Genomic DNA, 20,025 nt, shown 5'->3' on the forward strand with positions numbered 1-20,025 from the left:
TACTAGTCTAGGTAGCCAGCTAGCCGTGAGGCTCCCCTATGTCTGCCCTCTGAGTACTGGGATTATGAGTGGCTGCCGTGCCTGCTCAGCTTTTGTTATTATTTTTTTTTTTTTTGGTTGTTGTTTGTTTTTTCAAGACAGGGTTTCTCTGTAGATTTGGAGCCTGTCTTGGAACCTGCTCTGTAGCCCAGGCTGGCCTAGAACTCACAGAGATCCGCCTGCCTCTGCCTCCCGAGTGCTGGGATTAAAGACGTGAGCCACCACTGCCTAGATTCCTGCTCAGCTTTTTCAATGTGTCCAGTCCTTACACTTAGATGACAAGTGCTTTATCCACTGAGCCAACCAACTCCCCACAACCACACTAGTTGTTCTTTGTGGTGTCTGTTTATCCTTAATCCTTATTTGGCAAATGATTCCTGCTCATTTAAAGAAAGAACTAGGCAGAAGTGAAGAAGCATATTTTTATAGAGTGGCTCAATCTAAGTACCTACCGAGCAAATGAAAAGCTCTGTCTTAACTATAAAGACAAGATTTTTAAAGAACTCACTTTATTATTGTCCTTGTTTGATTTGTTGTGATAAACATCATGGCGGGAAGTAAGGGTTTATTTGGCTTCCACTTCCGGGTCACAGTGCATCACTGAGGAAGTCAGGCAGGAGAAGCAGAGGCTGTGGAGAAGCTGGTCTGCTACTGGCCCACTTGTCCTCCGGGTTCTGCTCACATAGCTTTCTCACACAGCCCAGCTCCACCCGCCAGGAGATGGTAGTGCCCACGATCCCGCAAGCTTTTTCTCACAGCCCAGCTCCACCCACCAGGGGATGGTAGCGCCCACAATCTTGCAAGCTTTCTTACAGGAGCCAGCCATCAAGGAAACAACCCTCAGAAATGCCAGAGGCATTCCCACACGGAGAGTCTCTCAGATCACTCCGGCTGTGTCAAGTTGACAGTTGGACTAACCAGGGCAATTATATTTTATTGTCTAAGAGGCCTTTTTGTAGACCTCTGTTAAAACTGTGCCATTAAAAAATTAATTGTTTTTATTGAGATAGGATCTATGTGGCACACGCTGGCCTTGAATTTGCTCTATGTACCAGCCTGCCCTGAATTCTCAATCTTCCTGCCTTAGCCTCCCAAGTGCTGGAAGTTTGCCATTTTAAGTAAATTCAATTAACTCACTAAAAACTCTCACTCAGCCCTCTAATAAATATTAAAATTTGCAGCCTGTATGAACTGGCTCTTTGGATATGCCCAAATTTGCCTGCCATTCTCCACATCTTTCCAGGCCAGTCCTGGTTAGAAGGGTACCCTCGTTTCTCCCCTGCCTTTGGATTGTACCATACTCAGGACCAAATGGGCCATGGCATCCTGAGACCTGTACATACAGATGAATGCAACAATTTGGCATTGTGACCAATAATGCAACAACCTGGCATTGTCACCCTCTACTGCAACAACCTGAAACTGTCACCCTCTACTGCAACAACCTAACAGTGTCACCCTCTACTGCAACAACTTGAAATTGTCACCCTCTACTGCAACAGCCTGAAATTGTCACCCTCTACAGCAACAGCCTGACAGTGTCACCCTCTACAGCAACAGCCTGACAGTGTCACCCTCTACTGCAACAACCTGACATTGTCACCCTAACTGCAACAACATGGCCCTGGAGTGTTCCTGTTACAGACCCGGTGCCTCCTACTGCCCAGCTGATGCATGTAACAGTGCTGTATCCTCCTCGCCTTCTCCTTTACCACAGCTAAAGTTATCTAAAGACAATGAGAAGCAAATATACAGTAAAACTCTGTTAAGTGAATGACAGATACGAGGAGCCTCCGGTATTTCCCTGGGAAGCAGAATTCTGTCTGAGAAAACAGTTTGGAGAAATCTGTAAGATAATGGTTCGCAAGGGGCATCAGCTCAAATTTTTCCTCCCATCCCAGAGGAAATCTAAAGGAGATGGGCAAATGCCCCGAAGGCTATAACTGTAAATTCCACAAGTTAAATCCAATGAATCAAAGGAGGACTGCAGGAAATCGATGCCTCAGCGCAGAAATGGAAACCAGATCTTTCATCGGAATGGAAAAATGAAAAGTTCCTAGAATATTTCAGGACACTTTTCAAAAATGGCTTAGCTATTGATAACCTGATAAATTTTAGCTTGCAAAACTTGGCTTTCAGAATGTTCTGAATATTCAAAGTCGTCTACTTAAGAATGTTTGCATATCTACTTATTTATATGCATGTAGACACATGGACAATATACATATAGCATTTTATGTATACAGGTAATATTAATCCACATTACACATTTTGTGGATTTCAGCCCTCAGTTCTGTGACTCTTCGGAACCCGGACAAATGCACCCCCAGCACAGATAAATTACTCTGACTTTTCAGTGGTGTAGTAAATAGAACACATTAATTCTAGTTAAGATCCATAAAGAGGCCTATCAGGCTATAGTTTTAAAAATTTGTTATTGTCAAACTACAACCATAAAAAGAACTGTATTTCGTCTTGATAATGAAAGTTAGGATAGGCAAGCTGACAAATTGAAAAAAATTAAAAAACTTGCCATTTCTTATCTTTGCTAGCATTTTTTTTTAACGAATATGCACTTTTGATTTGCCTATTGAAGGTGGGCTATACTAAATGTGAGAAGCAACCCAAACGGTAACCAGGCAGTTTTCACACACCTGCACAAGCTGACGGAGGAGTAACAAGTATATGCCTAGAAAACCACACTTTGGTATAGCCAACCCCCATGGGCTCCCAGCCGCCAAAACTGCCATGCACTACGTAATGGGAGCTGCTGAGGAAAAGGGTCTTCTACCAGTGGCTGGTCTCCAAAGACGGGCAGTCCAGATGGGTGGGACTACAGAACACTGGCCAGGGTGTGGCTACCAGATGCCAGCAAACTCTGCAGCAGGTCAGAGATAGACCTCGTGGAGAAGACACTCTTTCTTTCTCTAGAATATTCTCCTTGGAAATGTATACAAGTTTCTTATGGATTCACACACACACACACACACACACACACACATTTATAAAATTTTAAAAAGACTGAAATAGGTAGCAAAACTGCTAGCATTTCATTAAAAGGCATATTGTTACTGAATATTTTGGGTAGGGGCTTTTGCTTTTCATATAAAATCCTTAGAAGAAATATTTTCCAGATATAGTAATTTTTATTAACTAATTAATCAAAATTAAACATAGGTTATTTATATCAAACATAAAATCTTAGTTTCTTTCAACCACTCATAATTCTCTTCTGTTACCCATCAGAGTTCTGAAAACTGAACATATGTCTGTCTTAACCTGAGCAAACATAACTAGGAAGTCATTTCTGCCACAATGGAATAACCACATGGAATAACCAATGGAAGTAAAGGTGATGCTGCCAATTCTGGAAACTGAGTTTGGTCACTAAAATCCACAGGGTGAACAGAGAAAAGCAGCTCCATTAAGTTGCCCTCTGACCTCCATATGCAAGCCATAAACCACACACTCAAACACACACACACACCACACATAAATGGAACATAATAAAAAAGTCTTTAACATGTTACAGATCATCTGCAGCGCTTTTACCACTACTTACGACTGGCAATATTTTCAAATATTTAACTTCACTTTTTAAATGATTTCCTCATTCCCAGTCCTGAAAGCTTCTGACACAGTTGTGTTCTCTGATTCAAACAAGCGTTTCTAAGAAAGATTGCTGCGGTCGCTAAGGGACACTTACCGATGGAAAACTGGAGGACAGACGCTGTTGTCGTGTTCAGGCATCTGGTGGTCTAGAGAGAAAATACAAACAAGGAGTATGAGAGGAAGGCAAACTTGAGGGGAGAAGGGCTTTGGGAACAGGAAGCGAGAAAGCTCCGTCCACGGAGGCTACACTCCCCCAGTTGCTCATCATTCTCACCAGTGGGCCAGGAGCACAGACAGATTCCTTTATTCCCCTTTGGGGAGCAAACTGTGAGAGACCCCAACTTGAGCCTGGATGGTAAGATTCTCAGAGAGTCATTGAGACACCTTTTTAGGACACCCTGCAAGGGCTTTTGATAGGACTACATGCAGCCCATCACCTTCCTCTACGTTATCACCAGCCTGGGAGCCAAAGAGAGTCTCGTAAAAAGGTGACCAAACAAAATCTGGGACATAAAATAAGAGTAAAAGAGTAGGAAAAAAAGCCAGGCAGTGGTGGCTTACGCCTTTAATCCCAGCACTTGGGAGGCAGAGGCAGGTGAATCTCTGTGAGTTTGAGGCCAGCCTGGTCTACAGAGAGTTCCAGGACAGCCAGGACTGTTATACAGAGAAACCCTGTATAAAAAACAAAAAAACAAGCAAGCAAGCAAGCAAACAAAAAGACTAGAAAGCTAAGACCCTAAGCAATAATGGAGAGAGGGCCTGAACTGTCCTTCCCTGTAGTAGATTGGTGAATATCATAAATGTCATCTTAGAACCTTTATCTAGCATCTGATAGAAGCAGATGCAGAGAACCGCAGTGGAGCACTGGGCTGAGCTCCCAAAGTCCAGTTGAAGAGAGGGAGGAGTGAGAATATGAGCAAAGAGGTCAAGACCATGATGGAGACACCCACTGAAACAGCTTACCTGAGCTAATAGAGCTCAACAACTCTGGCCTGACAGTGAGGGAACCAGCATGGGACCAAACTTGGCCCTCTGAATGTGGGTAACAGTTGTATGGCTGGGGCAGACTGTGGGACCAATGGCAGCGAGACCAGGATGTATCCCTGTGGCTTGTTCTGGTGTTTTGGAACCCATTTTCTCTGGAGTGATACCTTGCTCAGCCTAGATGTAGGAGGGATGCCCTGGTCCTGCCTCAAAGCAATGTGCTGGACTTCGTTGACTCCCCATGGGAAGCTTTACCCTCTCTGCGGAGTGGATGGGGGTGGGATGAGGGGTAGGAGGCTGGAAGGTAGAGGGAATAGGTGAAGGGGAAGGAGTGGGTAGCAGAGTTGGCATGTAAGATGAGAAAAAGAGTTTCTTAAATAAATTGCAAAAATAAAGAGTACTATATAAAAGAAAGTGAAAAAATAAAACAAAAGAGGAAAACAAGATAAAAAGTAAATAGAGGGGTAGTGATGTGCCTCAGCGGTTAAAGACACCTGATAACCTGAGCCTCAGTTCAAGCCCAGGGACCTGGTGGAAGGAAGGAAGAGAGATTCTAGCAAGTTGTCCCCTGACTTCACACATGTGCTGTGCCATCCCTGTGCCCCACCCCTATGCACACAAAGCAAATGCATGAAGTCAAAAAGCTTTCTTTAAGTCAACAGAACTAAAGCAGCGAATTTAAATCCCATAATCTTTGCAGGGGAGATAATAAGATATTCTAAAACTGATTGTGGCAATGATTATTACAACTTTGCAAAAGAACTGAAGAACCTATGACTATTTCTTAAAATGAGAAAGGGAGGAAAGAGGAGAAGGGGGGGAGATATTAAGAATAGGGGCCTGGGGCCAGGCGGTGGTGGCGGCGCACGCCTTTAATCCCAGCACTCGGGAGGCAGAGGCAGGTGGATCTCTGAGTTCGAGGCCAGCCTGGTCTACAAGAGCTAGTTCCAGGACAGGCTCTAGAAACTACAGGGAAACCCTGCCTCGAAAAACAAACAAACAAACAAAAAAAAGAATAGGGGCCTGGGAAGAACCTCCCTACACTTTTGTGAAATTGTAGTATCCCAAAGAACTCACTGACAAACTTCTCCTCTTTGGAAAGAGGAGAGAAACATATTACGTATAAGGTTATTTTTTCTTTGGAGCAGGCACACAGTGCTAATGAGACGAAAGTTAAATTCTCATTTCCTGGGCTCCTGAGCACCATCCACTGAGGTATGACTGCCTCCCGAGGCTCCTCTCTCTGACACGGCCAGTGTGTGAATGCACACTCAGTCCAGCAGGCAGAGTATGCTGCCTTAGTTCTGCTCCGTTATGACCTGACACGTTTAACCACATGACTGTAGAACTCCAGTAGGCAGGCAGCCAAGGTCAGAGGGGATGGCAGGGACATTTTATAGTCCCTTCTGCCAGAGTCAGTATGAGCTCCTACTGTATACCAAACCCGAATCAGCAGTGTGACCTGACAAAGGGAATTCCAGCTGTCTTGTCCAGTCCTCAGACTCCTGTCTCCTTCCCAGCAGAGATATCAGAGAAATACCAGCAACCAAATACTTTGAAAAGAAATCTGCGTTTCTGCCCACAGCTTTTAAAGTAAGCTTAACCATCTTCCCTCATGGGTTTTCATCCAGATAATTTCATATTAAAACCTAAAGAGGCACACGACCAACAGAGAAATTTTCTTTTAATTTCACATAAATTGAATGATTTTATGGAACGGAACAGATTCCCAGATGAATCATGAAACTGTTTCCTTGAAATATAAATTAGAAGCGCTGTGGTCATTGCTATTGCTGGTACACAGAGCATCTTAGAGGATCCTCAGTACTTTTCCTAGTGGCATAAGAAATGGTGCCGGGTCACCTATCCTGGCAAGTGACACAGCTGTGATCTCTGCTGCTGGGTAGCAAGTTATACATGGCACACTGCTAAGTTTCAGGGGCTAACGGGGTGACCGTGGCTTTTGATTAGTCATTGATTCTTTGTTTTTCCTTCACAAGGGAGGGCTGAGGACTCCTGTAATGTCTGATGCTCAGTTCATTATTACGGCCCTAAGATAAGTGAAATTCTCTGAATTCTATAAAAAAAAAATAACAGGAGGGCCTTGGAGATAAGGGAGGCTAATAAAGCCTTTGCGGTGCAGGCACGAGGACCCAAGTTCAATCGCAGGAGCCGGCTGAAAGCATTGGCATGAAGGGGCTTATCTGTAACCCAGAGGCTGGAGTGAGCAGGAAGACATTAACAGCTCCTTCGGAGCCAGCGAGGCCCACACCACCAGACCTGAGATCAAGATGACCCAAGCTACAGTCACCTAGGGCGGCCGGCTACACTGCGCTGCAGTCTCCTGTAGGGTCCCAGAGCCGTTGCCAGCCCCAGAAGGCAGTTCTTAGGACACTGGTCACCTCGCCTGCGTTAGTCGCATTGAACCAAACGCCATCGCTGATTTTCCACCTCCTGTGTCTCCGCTGATGCGGTCCTGTTTGGTTAGGGCAGCCTGACCCAGCCCTGGGACCTCAGATCCAGACCCCAGGCTAGGACTTTGGGAACGCACGTGTCTTTTTTAGTAGATCCAAAGCAAATGCCTTAACTGACAAAGACTCTTGGCTTGTGGTTCTTCACTTCACAAATTTATAGAAACCGGATTATGAAAACTAAGCAGGCTTATTGTGTAATAAGTGGTGTTTCAGGGCTCATATCGTTCCTCAGTTCATATGTACAACAGCTTTGATTGGATTCAGTTTTGGGGTTCCATAAAAATGCTTGAGTTTTAGTGAATACAATATTAACTGGCAACTGAATCTCTCACTTTTCATTCGGTTGTAATGCTTTCTCTGAAGGCAACATGGACACCACACATACTTTGGTCGCTAGGGGACTGGCGCAGTATAAAACTGAAAATTAAATGAATATTATTCTTGTGAATTCTATCTCTTTGCACCTACAGAGCATGCGCGTTTTCTGGGAAATACTTATGACGGGAATACAAACTGCCGGCCACTCCCATATCTTACAAGATAATTATTACGTAGACATTGTGAGACAGGTTCTTGCTCTGTGTCCCAGGCTGGCCTCCAGCTCATCCTCTCTTGGCCGCTCTGCCTCATGCGGAGACAGCAGGGTGATCTGTGAGCAAATGGTCTCACATCTACACCTCAACACTAGCCAACTGGGGTCCGAACCTAATAATAAACAGACTGGACTACAGAGAAACGATCGTGTGGCTTTTTACTGAATATGGGAATTTATGGAAATATGAATTTTCTGGCATCATATCACAAGACACTTTTATTTCCCATTGACAGTGTTCTCAGAAATATTACTGAAACGGGCAGTTATTCTCAGCTCAATTAACTATGATAAAATTAATTTTATTATAGGGTTTATAGATAATTAATTCAATCATGGTATATTATTTAAAGAGTACTAGCAAACTGATTTTATTTTTTCCAGAGAGCATTTCGCTACCAGAGTCTGCAGACTTGAATGATAAGCACCCATTATTTTAATTCACATCTAATTAATTTTGTTTGTGGTCTAGTTTCAACTGAAAACTCAATTCATCAATGTTCTGAAACTCATACCCTCAATAGGTTAAAGTATCTATTACCACAGAAAGGGTATTCAAGCAGAACGAAGTAAGAACATGCTGCAAAGTTAGCTGGCTTCCACATCTCGATAATTAAACCTTTTAATTGCTCATATACGTAGGGCTTTCTCCCCTCTTTGCTGTGGAAGCTAATCTTTTCTTTTTGGCCATTTTTGAAAGGCAGCGTGTGACACAGGGTGAAGAGGAAGACGCATAGGGAGGAGAAGGGGCTGTTGGGAGCAGAGCGGCACAAGAAACATGCCAGAGGCAGAGGGTTGAGCCAGCGGGACCTAGTGCCACAAGGCTTTGATGTCTTTTGTTTTGTTTTGTTTGGGTTTTGGTTTTTCGAGACAGAGTTTCTCTGTAGCTTTGGAGCCTGTCCTGGAACTAGCTCTTGTAGATGTCCTTTTCAGGGATGTAACATGAATGCAGACATCACGTCAGAAAGGAAGACGAAAACAAAAGGCCCATGAGCCGTATGCTCACGGGAGTGGTTGCACTGTTCTTAATTTAACATGCTCATTGTACACATAATCCCACAACTTACCTTCTCAAGCAATGGCTAACACGGTTATTAAATGAGAGTGACTCTGGGGTCGCTTGGCATGAATTACATTAAAAGCAAACACACTTATTCAGTACATTCCTTAAAAAAGAAATCCACCGGAGTTTATCTGTTGTTAGGAACCAAAGTTTAAAGTCATAAGAAACTCTTGACTTGGAAAGAGAAAATAGTAAGGATAAGAGCAAGGCTTCATATAAGAACTTAGTCACATGCGTTTAAATATGACCTGTATTGTGTACATGTGATATACATAATCACATCTGTATTCAACACATGTAATTATAGAGAGGAATCATGTTTAGTGAGACAAACTGCTGCCGCCAGTTTTATCACAGAACTGTCATGTTTATATTTAGAAATGATCATAAGACCACCCCTCTCAATTTTGAGACATTGATAATAGTACAAATAATACTTCAAGTTTTCATCCGAACCCCTAGAGCGCGAGAGAAACTTTTGCTGACAAAAGCAGAGCAAGCACCGTAAGGAAAGGATGGACCTCAGCAGCACGTACTCACCAGCTCCCGAGGACCATATGGCTCACAGAAGGTCACGGCATTGCCATGCATGATGGTACCACACTGCTCTCCAGTCTCACAGTTGCTACATTCAACCCTGCAGGGACACAGAATGCAATCTCAGTCCGAGAACTAAGCGGCACAGGTCCGTTTCGTGCTCCAATAAGAAAACACATGATACTTATTGCTACTTGGCTCTGCGTAGCCAAAGGTCCCTGCGTAGTAGACAGTCACGGTACAGTGGATTCTGACGAGGTTCAGAAGACACCAAGCCAGAAAAGCTTAGGATCAAATCATAGGTCTTTTAGTAACTTGTCGTGGTAGGAAATTCCTTAACGTTTCAATTTCCTCATGAATAAAATGAAGATAACTGTCTGATCCAAGCCTCAACTAGCCATCGTGACAATTAACTGAGTGACATCTAGAGAATTCTAGACAGTGTCTAGAGCTGACAGAAATAGTTGCAGAAAAATAGCAGGCCTTATGACTGGAATATGGTGGAACCAACAGTTACATACAAGATACGGAAGCTCAATAGGCCCAATACAAGTGTAAAAATAAAGTAACATCCACTTACCTAATAAGCTAAAAGTCTACATCTCTAAAATGGAAATGTGCCTCACAAATATAGAGTTCGTGGTATGGCCGGTAGAACTGTTTTAAATCACTATTCTCAGGAAAACATACATCTTACATTACACTGTGCTACACATGATGGAATCAAATGTAGTCTACATACGACTACAGAACACACACAGGTTCTAATACCGGTAAGTTTTGGACTTACGTTATACTGACTTACGTCAACCTCGAAAAGAATTTAATCCTCTATTTTATTACTGTACACTGAGGTAATAAAAACGTAAGACAGGATCAAAGTGTATTTTTTTTCACGTCTAGTAGAACGGACAGCATTGGATATATGTTCAGTAACATTCTAATGCTCTTCGCTAGGCCATTGCCACTGACAGACATCACACAGCTAACATGTAGGAAGAAAGATATTTCCCCCATCTGGTCCTCAAACCGCACGAATGCTTTATTTGATGCCAACAGAATGGTTTCAAAGACCTCCACATTCCAGGTGCCAAACTCAGTGGAAAGGGCACTCTGCCCTTTGCTTGGCAGACCACTATGTTACTCCTCTCTATTGTTTATGCTTTCAGGGAGGGGGCAGCAACTCCCTTCCAGACAGGAGACACAGTGTGAAGGAAGCTGGTGCAGCCCCTGAGGGCAAGAGGCAGAAACCCAGGAAGTATAGACTTGGCAAACGAGTCTAAGTACGTCTGACCCGCGTTACCATCAGCAAATCACTGCTATACAAGCCTTTCCAGCTGTGCTCCCACTAGAACATCAGCAACGCCAACTGTCTTTATTTTTTTCAAAGAAAAAGAATTTCTAATACGGATTTACGTACGGTAGTTCATTGTATCATACATTTTAGCTTAGTTGGAATCGTTTCTTATTCCTGTGCTACAAGAGTCTGATAAAAATGTCTCTGACATTAGAAGGAAGACAATAGCTCTGGCAAAGAACCAAACGTGTATTCATTTTTGGCATGTTCATTTACTCTATGTAGCACTAATAAATACTGGGTAAATGAATAACTGAATGTAATACAATTTCATAAGTAGAATTATTCTTAAGGTCAGAAGTCCTAAAAAAATCTCATAATACTGCTTGGCACATACTATGCATGAGGTAGCACCTTATTATTATTAATGAAATGATTACCACTATTAATTTATTGTGAATTTCAACCCTTTTTGGTAGCTAAAAAAACTGGTATATCTGATTCTATTCTCCCTGGTACAGAGGAAGCTATATGAATTTCTTCCTATTGTTTTTCTAATTAAAAATTAGCATAAAAATTAGATTGGGGAGGGGCTAAAGGGATAATGCAGTGGTTAAGAGCACCCCATGGCAGCTTGAGGTCTCTCATCCCAGGGATCTGACGCTGCCTTTTGACTTCTATGGTCACCTGGTACACACATTGTGCACAGACAACATCCAGACAAAACATCCATATGTATAAAGTAAAATTTTAAATATTGAAATATTTTCATTGATACAGAATTAATGGGCTTCTTTAATATTAGTGACATATGAGGATTATTTAATCTTCGTCATTATGAAATAGCTTAAGAGAAACATCAAACTTGACTAAAAAAAATAAGAGAAGATTCAAAACTCATAATAGCTATCTGCCATCCGTTCTAGGCCAGCGGTTCTCAACGTTCTTAACACTGGGACCCTTTAGTACAGTTCCTCTGAGAGGACCGGGGAGCCAGATGAGGGCCATGGCAGGCCGGGTTAGTAGCTCTCTAGTTTCAATTTACTGGAACAGGCTGGAGCTGAGTAAGCAGTTCTCAGGAAAATCACAACTCAGGGGCAACCAATCAGCAGGCACCCCATAGCCTTCTGCACGCTCAGCAGACGACCACAGCCTCCTACTAGCAAAGATAACAAGCCCTAACTGCTAGAATCACCTACCAATCAGTCCCCCAGACTGATCTCCCCGCACCAATCAGCCCCCAGAACGATCTCCCTAGCACCAATCAGCCCCCAGATTGATCTCCCTGCCCCCCCCCCCCGCACCAATCAGACCTTAGACCCATCTCCCCTGCACCAATCAGACCCCAGACCAAGCTTTCCTCCCTAGAATTCTCCTAACACCGCTTAAAAAAGAGCCTTAGAGTCTCTCCGGCTATTGCCATTTTCCATCCAAAGTATTGGCAGTCAGTGTTTTTTATTAATAAACACTCTTGCTGATTGCATATGTGATTGGAAGTCTTTTATGGGACTTTTTGAGGACCCTAATCTCTTCACGTTGTGGTGACCTCCGACCAGAAAATTACTTTGTTGCTACTTCATGACTGCAATTTTGCTGCTGTTCTCAGTTGTAATGTAAATATCTGATATTCCTGATGGGCTTAGGTGACTCCCGTGAAAGGGGCATTTGACCTCCACAGGGTTGAGAACCACTGCTCTAGGACGATCACTGAAATTATCATTATTTATATGAATCTGAGGTTGGGCACGTGGATTTCTGTAGTAACTATGTTAGCTCTACGTATTCACCAGGACTTCCTAATCAGCCACATATAAGGAAAATACTATCGATACAGCAAGCATTGTAGGCCTCCTCCTCTATGGTCCTGATTAAGTAGGTAATAGGCAGAATCTGCATATTAGTATATTGTTCAAAGGCAATGCCAATGTAGATAGCCTAACAGCCAGGAGTTAGAGAATCTGTGTGAAGCTTTGGGAGGACCCGTCCTGCTTCGTAGAATAACGGGGAGGAGGGGCTAAAAAGTGCCAGCTGTCACTCACAAGGTTGCTACCTGGAGGAACGAAGGCTTCCCCCAAGGACTGATGGGATAAATCAATGGGCTTCCTGCCAAAGTCTTTTAAATGTCCTCTGCTTGATTGTCTCACAATCTGACTGTGTCTGTCAACACAATTTATTTTAATTTTCCCTGAATGCCTATCCCTCCCTCTAGGTGGTCAGGTCTAACCTTTCTCTGAGCTGCAAGTGGTGTTTATGTGTTTATCATTTATCACAGCTGACTTCTGTTTAATACCACATACAGGACTTAGAGGTCTTGACATTAGCACACTGGGCTAAGCTTTAGCAATACAATGGCGGACTGATACAATGTTACTTCTTCCATCAGTTAACACGCTATCAGGAAAGGAAGAGGGCAAACAGTTCCAACAGAGGTATCCATGCAATGGTAGCTCCTTGTTGCCTTGTTTTATGTGGTAGAGTGCTTTAAAGTGCATTTAAAGTGTGTGACACTTTCTCGGAGGTTGCAGGTTATTGTCTTCATTTTTACTAATAAGAATAATGACCTTCAGAGAGGAAAGTACATTCTTCCAGGGTTACACAGCTATCCAATTGAAGAGTTGCAACCTGAACGGATCGCAATATTTTCCACTGTGACTCTGTCCTTACAATAGGAATGTGCACCTCAAAATTGGACAAGTCAGAGTCCTGAAGAAGGTAGCCTCTGAACTGGTTCTACTAGAAACTAAGCAAAGAAGAAACACAATGTGTATTGGGAAAAGAACCCGCAGAAGTCATGATTCATAAACTGAACTGTTGGTTCAGTGGGTTAGTGTGACGGGAATTATACTGGTACACACAGAAAGATGCCACATTGCAGGCTTAGACAGTAGAAAATTTCATAAACCACTGACTGTGGGGCTGAGATGCACCGTGTTAGGGAGTCCACACACAACGTGTCACTCACATAAGACTATTGTTTTCTAATTTTTTAAATTTTTATTTAGAGATATTAAAACTAGAATTTAGAGACACTATCACCCAAGGGAACATAACTAGTAATTTCAGGGCTATGTTTAGACTCCCACTATTCTGTTTACAAAGTCAAAGCCGTGAGACAAACCCAGTTTTCAGAGAAATCACTGTGCGGATGATGGACTGGAGGACCAAAACATGAGAGCTACTGATGTAGCTCAAGTAAGACACAGAAGCCATACACCTGAGCTCCAGTTTGTGGGCCAGAGGGCTCAGAGGGGAAAGGTTCCTGCCACCAAGCCTGTGGGTCCCCGGGGTCCACACGATGGAAGGAGAGGACCTGTTCACGCAACTTGTCCTTCTTCTCCACATGTAGGCCACAGTATGCTTCTCTACCCTCATATGCAAATAAATGAACGTACTTTTCAACTTTTCTAATAGCTACATTACAAACCAAAGAAATAGGGCAGAGTTCAAGGTCCTAGACTCAGTTCCCAGCATGGCAAAATTAGAAAACAAACAAGAAGGCCTAAATTGAAGAAAAAAAATGAATTAATTTTCAAGATGTTTTATTTGTCTTAGTATATTTAAATTATATTTTCATGTGTAGTTAACGTAAAATTATTAATGGCATATTTGATAGTCTCTTTTTATAGTAGCCCCCAAGTTGTAATTTATTTCTTATTTCAGACTAGTCGTATTTCAAATGTTCAGCAGACTTATGTGACGAGTGCCTATCTCATTGGGCAGCACAAACAGAGGCAATGACTACATTGGAAACGATGTTCTCTGGCTGCAGGGGACATTTGGAGATGACAAGCCAGACCACCAGAAATGACAAGCCAGACCACCAGAAATGACAGCTTAGGATCTGGTTGAAATCATAATAGAATATATTTTTAAGGATGGGGGACTAGGGAGGGCATACACACAAAGGAAAAGTTCAAAACTATATCCCTGGGTGATGGGGAACCGCCCTCAGCCAATGGCCTTTGAGAGGCTGGACCAGGTAGAGGCGTGGCTCTGAGTACCAAAAAGCCACAGTCCTGCCCGCTCGACCCTCTCATCCCACGCTCCACACCTGGATATTGGACCTCATTTCTGTTCCATGAGTCTCTCTTTTAATAAAGAAAAACCTAGTATACCCTATTTGGAGCTGGTGTGGGATTATTTAATTCGCGTTCCCCCAACTAGACTTGGTCTGCGTCACCAGAGTCGCACTTCAGCTGTCTAGAGTCTGGTTCCTGAGCTCAGACTATTGCCATGGTCATTCTGCATAACTTCCTCAACCCTAACGCCTTAACATCCCCTCGTTTCACCGGCAGCGGGGTCTCTTTCCCTAATTGTTTTAACCACCCTGTGCAGCCAGTCGGTGTGAAAGTCCTTTCTAACATGTCTTTTCTATCAAGAAGCTAAACATTGTACCACTCCACATGAGAAGTCTGTCACCATAAAGGGCAAGAAAAGCCATCATTCAAGATGAGGGAACCATTCTGAGGGAAACCAGACAGGAGAAAACAGGGAAGGAAACCTCGAGTTTCTCAGAAGATAATTGTGAAGTGTCTGAACGACTAGATAAATGTTAAAATTCTACAGATGTGCCGGGCGGCGGTGGCGCACGCCTTTAATCCCAGCACCCGGGAGGCAGAGGCAGGCGGATCTCTGTGAGTTCAAGACCAGCCTGGTCTACAAGAGCTAGCTCCAGGACAGGCTCCAAAGCTACAGAGAAACCCTGTCTCGAAAAACAAAACAAAACAAAAATTCTACAGATGTAAATAACCACACAAAATTGAGAATCATTCCCAGCTAACTCAAGATTTCAGAACAATTCCCAAGTGTTCTCTCCTTCTAACCTCCTTTCTCAAAAACTAAAAACCTCTAGATGCCTAGAATTTTATTCTTCTTTTGTGGAACATTTCATGTTTCCAGGAACTGGGGTTAGATTTGGTGACGAGTAGCCCAACTTCACTGGGGCTCACAGAGGGGAATGGAAGGTGCCGTTTGCTGTGGCATTTGAATCTATGGCCTCATAATTGGGTTTCTTCCTCTGAGCTCCTTCTGAGGAAAATCAGGCTTTGTAGGGTTCGGCAGCATAGTCTTCCAGATGTGTGGGAAGGAGGAAGTTTTACATAATCCCAGTTAAATAGGCTTTTGTTTCTCAATTTAAAAAGGAATGTGACCTCCCAGGCTAAGGATTAGAAATGAATTCTCTCTACCTAATGGCAAAAATATGGAATGTTGCTCTGATTCAAGAAACTTTCTCCTTCTTCCCATTTCCCCAGCTTGAAAAAGCTGTGCAGAAGAATTTAACAGACACCATGGCACATTATGTGAACTGTTCACGTCAAAATATACCCATCAAAAACAATATGATTAAAACACATCTTAATGGAAATGCATGTAATTTTCAAAGACGATGTTTGAGTGGCATTTATTAAGCCCTCTGTGGGCCTATTTATTGCATGGTTAGGTTCCACATGAGCATCCTCTATTACCGGAGTTCACAGATCATCAAGTTAGCAGGGACCTGCGACATCACCGAATCTCATTACCCCTGTATTTGATAAACAGCACCAGAATAAACAGGACCAGAATCCAGGTCGACCCTGAATGCAGCAGGAAGAGACAAGAACTCCATTTCTGGGAAAGGACCCTGTGCTGCAAAGGATTGCCATTTCTACTGCCATAGCTTACTTTGAAATTCTGTAATGACTATTCTTAAAGTTATTTTTTTTTAAGATTTGGTTTCACTAATAAAAATATGACAATGAAATGGATTTCATGGAAAAAAATCATGAGTGAATTCACAGGGCTGGTGTACATAAGAATTAAGTTCAATGAGCCTTTGGCTGCTAACTAACCAAAACCTATTTTATGTTCCATTTTCATTTCCTTATTCCCTCCTCTCCCTTCTTTCATTTGCTGTCAAGCATATAAAACTGTCCTATGAAAGTTGTTCAACAAAACTAGGCTCAAACCACGATCTCGAAAGATGAAGACGTTCTTGGACTGGGGTTTTGCTATCCCTGAAATCAACCCGTAGCACCTAAGCTTGCTATTTTCTATCTTTTTAAAACAAATGTACTACTTAGGTTTTTATGTTTTTATCTTGAGACAAAGAATTTTATTTGATGTGCATTTGAGTAGGGAGCACACTTCCAAGTATATCATTACATCATTTACTCTGATTTTTAAATTTTTAGGCATGCCAACACACTCAGCCACCCAGGCAACAGACCCAGGAGGATCAGGAGCACCATGTGACTCTGGAGACAGCGACCCACACACTGCAGTGACCAGCAAGCCCTTGGGACACAGGAAAGAGGGGGAGGACTGATGAGGAAATTGAGTTCTTTTTCACAATTGAAGATTTATGAATGGTCGGTGGTGACATCATCCCGACGACAATAAATAAATCATTGAAATATTATTTCCTTGAGCTGTCAGGTGACATGACTCATTCCTCCATCAGATCAGAGCAAAACCAAGAAGCCTTAAGTCAGGCATGCTTCTGAAAGGAGGTAGTCACCTGGAAAGTCACCGACAATCACTTATCATCAGATTCTCATTTGAGATGCATGACCTTTGTCCCCAAGACCTCGGACATCACATTATCTATCCATAATTTATTACTTCTCAAGAGGTCAGTCCTCACTCTGCCCCACAAGAACCAGTGAGCTATTACAAATGAGCCAGAACTGTCTATTCACCAGCATTGTCGTACAGACATTAAAATAATTCTAATATTGGTCTTGTTCATAAAAAGTCATTTAAAACTCGAAAAAGAAAATTATTCTTATAACTATTTGATTCAAAGATAATGTGTCTCTGCCCCAGTGTAGATTACATTATGCTGAGAGAAGCTGATGTGTGGTTTACAAATCAAGGCCCTTCCAAGACCAAAAACACTGATGACAACTTATGCTGGAGAGGTTGTGGGGAAAAGGGAACACTCCTCCATTGCTGGTGGGAATGTAAGCTGGTACAGCCCCTTTGGATATCAACATGGCGAATTCTCAGAAAATTAGGAAACAACCTACCTCAAGACTGAGCAATACCACTCTTGGGTGTATACCCAAAGGATGCTCAATCATACCTCAAGGTTATGTGCTCAGCTATGTTCATAGCAGCATTGTTTGTCATAGCCAGAACCTGGAAACAGAGCAAATGCTCCTTGGATAAATAAAATGTGGTACAGTTACACTATGGAGTACTATACAGCAGAAAAATGATGGCTGAGTGAGGAAACCCAGACCCAGAAAGACAAATATAGTAAGTACTCACTCATAAATGGCTTTTATACATATAGCAAAGAAAAACCAGCCTACAATTCACAATCCCAGAGAACCTAGACAACAAAGAGGACCCTAAGAGAGAAATATATAAATCTAATCTACATGGGAATTGGAAAAAGACAAGATCTCCTGAGTAAATTGGAAGTGTGGGGATCATGGGAGAGGGTAGAAGGGGAGAGGAGAGGAGAAAAACATATAGTTCAATAAAAACAATTTAAACAAAACAAAACAAAAAAACAAATCAAGGCCCTTAGACAAACCAGAGTGAATGAGAGTCCACAGGCCATGGGCTGCTAAGCAGTCAGCTGAGCTCCTCAGATCCAGTGATCCTAGGCCTTCTCAGGCCTCTGATCCTTTGGCCTTTGGCCATATTTATTTTGTTGTATTTGATATTTTGTTTTTGAGACAAGGGCTTGCTATGTCTCTCTGGTGAGTCTAGTACTCAGTAGGCCGGACTGGTCTTGAACCCATGGCAATCCTCTTGCCTCAGCCTCCCAGGTACTGGAATTACCGTCATGTGCCACCATGCAACTTTATTTTGTACTAAAGAAAGTATGGCCATATATTTGGGAGTTATTTATGCAACCATTCTGAAGTAATCAAGTTTTTTAAATTTTAAAAAATTCAGTTCTCTTCTTAACTATGTAATGGTTTTAGAAAAACAGCAAGGTATCGTCACTCTCTAAGAAAAAAATCTCACCTTCAAGCATGTCATGCCTTTTTCCTAAGGAGCTAACACCCCTCAGTGTGAAAATGACAAACTCCTTTTATAGCTCATTCTTTCTCGTTACTTCTCTCCGTGGAAGGGAAGAGAAGTCTTCTGATTTCACTAGGGAGTTGAAAACCTGATCTCTTCTGCATTAACAGGCACAGTGACAAATAGGTTAAAAATAACCCTCTGAAACGCTACCCTTGCACACGGCGTTCCCATTTCCTCCTATGGCGAATTCTACGGCACACTGCTCGGGGAAACGTTTTCCCACTTGTTTCGAATGTACTTGACATTTAATTCCATTGAGTGGTCTCGTGTTGCTGTCATCTCAAACACAAATGAGAGGAGGAAGTAACAGTCTCAGATTGAAACCTTCTTGCATTAGTGGGTACCTCCTGGTTCACCTTTCTACTGAAGGTAGAGACTGTCTCTGAGCAATTACATCGCAGTAAAAAAAAAAATAATAAGGGGAAGGATTAGATGTAAAAGAAGAGACAGAGAAGTTTTGTAGTAAAAGGGAAAGGTTACTAATGGAAACAATGGAGAATAAACAAGAGAGGAAATAGCAGGAAAAGGTGCAAAAGATTCATATAAGAACAGAATACCACAAGAGTCCAAAAACCAAATTTTAATTCTTCAACACTAAAGTACAACAGAGGTTCTGACAAGGGTGTGCCAACATAGAATACTCTCTCGACCCCTTTTCTTACCGGTTTTCAGTCTCTTTGAGTGACCTACTCTGTGAAAGCTATGTATAAGGTTTATTCTACCCTACAAGCTCCACTGTCTCCCGACCTCACTGCCACAAACTCTGTCAAGCAAACCCAAATAAGATAATTGCACCCAATTTCTCCCCTCCTTTTCTGATTATCTTGAAATGCCACTTATACTGTAGTCCTCACACCTGCTCACCGAGTGGCCAAGACCTCTTGTTCTGTTCTTTACAGAGTGATGGGGTCTCCTGCACTCTGGTGAACTATGAAGGGGAACAACCATGGGCCTGGCCTTACCAAGTGCCAGCTAAGTTGCCTACTGATGCAGATTCCACTAGACTAAGACCAATGATTATTCAATGATTCTCTCAGTGAAAAGTACAATACTATACCAAGTCATCATTGTTTTGTTCTGATACTAATCACTTTGACAAATTAGCAATTTCAAGAGAAGGCAGACTCTGTGGTCTTCTCGCTGTAGATTTTGGAGTTTTCTGAGCTGTAACAGCCGACAGAGGCCTTCTTACCTGTTAGGGTTTGAGACAAGATGCCCCGCATCCCTGTGGGTATCACAACACACTTAGCGAAGATGCTTCCTTGGGGAAGCAGCTCCTGCCCCTATCAGGCTGCAGGACACGTTCTGCTGTCATTACTGTCCTGTCCTGTGCGGGAGGGGAAGCATCTGCGGTCCTCTGGCCGCCATCTATCATTGTGATATTTAGTCACTCTGGACTTCC

The 20,025-nt window shown here is 42.7% G+C and overlaps 1 protein-coding gene across 1 annotated transcript in view; it reads right to left on the reverse strand.

Annotated features, from left to right (window-relative positions):
- Reln (reelin) overlaps positions 1–20,025 on the reverse strand; it is a 429,856-nt gene that overhangs the window by 208,852 nt on the left and 200,979 nt on the right. The window contains exons 7-8 of the mRNA XM_038315201.1: positions 9,305–9,401; positions 3,746–3,797 (exon numbers count right to left, since the gene is read on the reverse strand). Of these exons, the coding sequence (XP_038171129.1) occupies positions 3,746–3,797; positions 9,305–9,401 (149 nt within the window). The remainder of the gene's footprint in view (positions 1–3,745; positions 3,798–9,304; positions 9,402–20,025) is intronic.

This window comes from Arvicola amphibius, chromosome 18 (genome assembly GCF_903992535.2).
Source record: "Arvicola amphibius chromosome 18, mArvAmp1.2, whole genome shotgun sequence".
Taxonomy (NCBI): Eukaryota; Metazoa; Chordata; class Mammalia; order Rodentia; family Cricetidae; genus Arvicola; species Arvicola amphibius.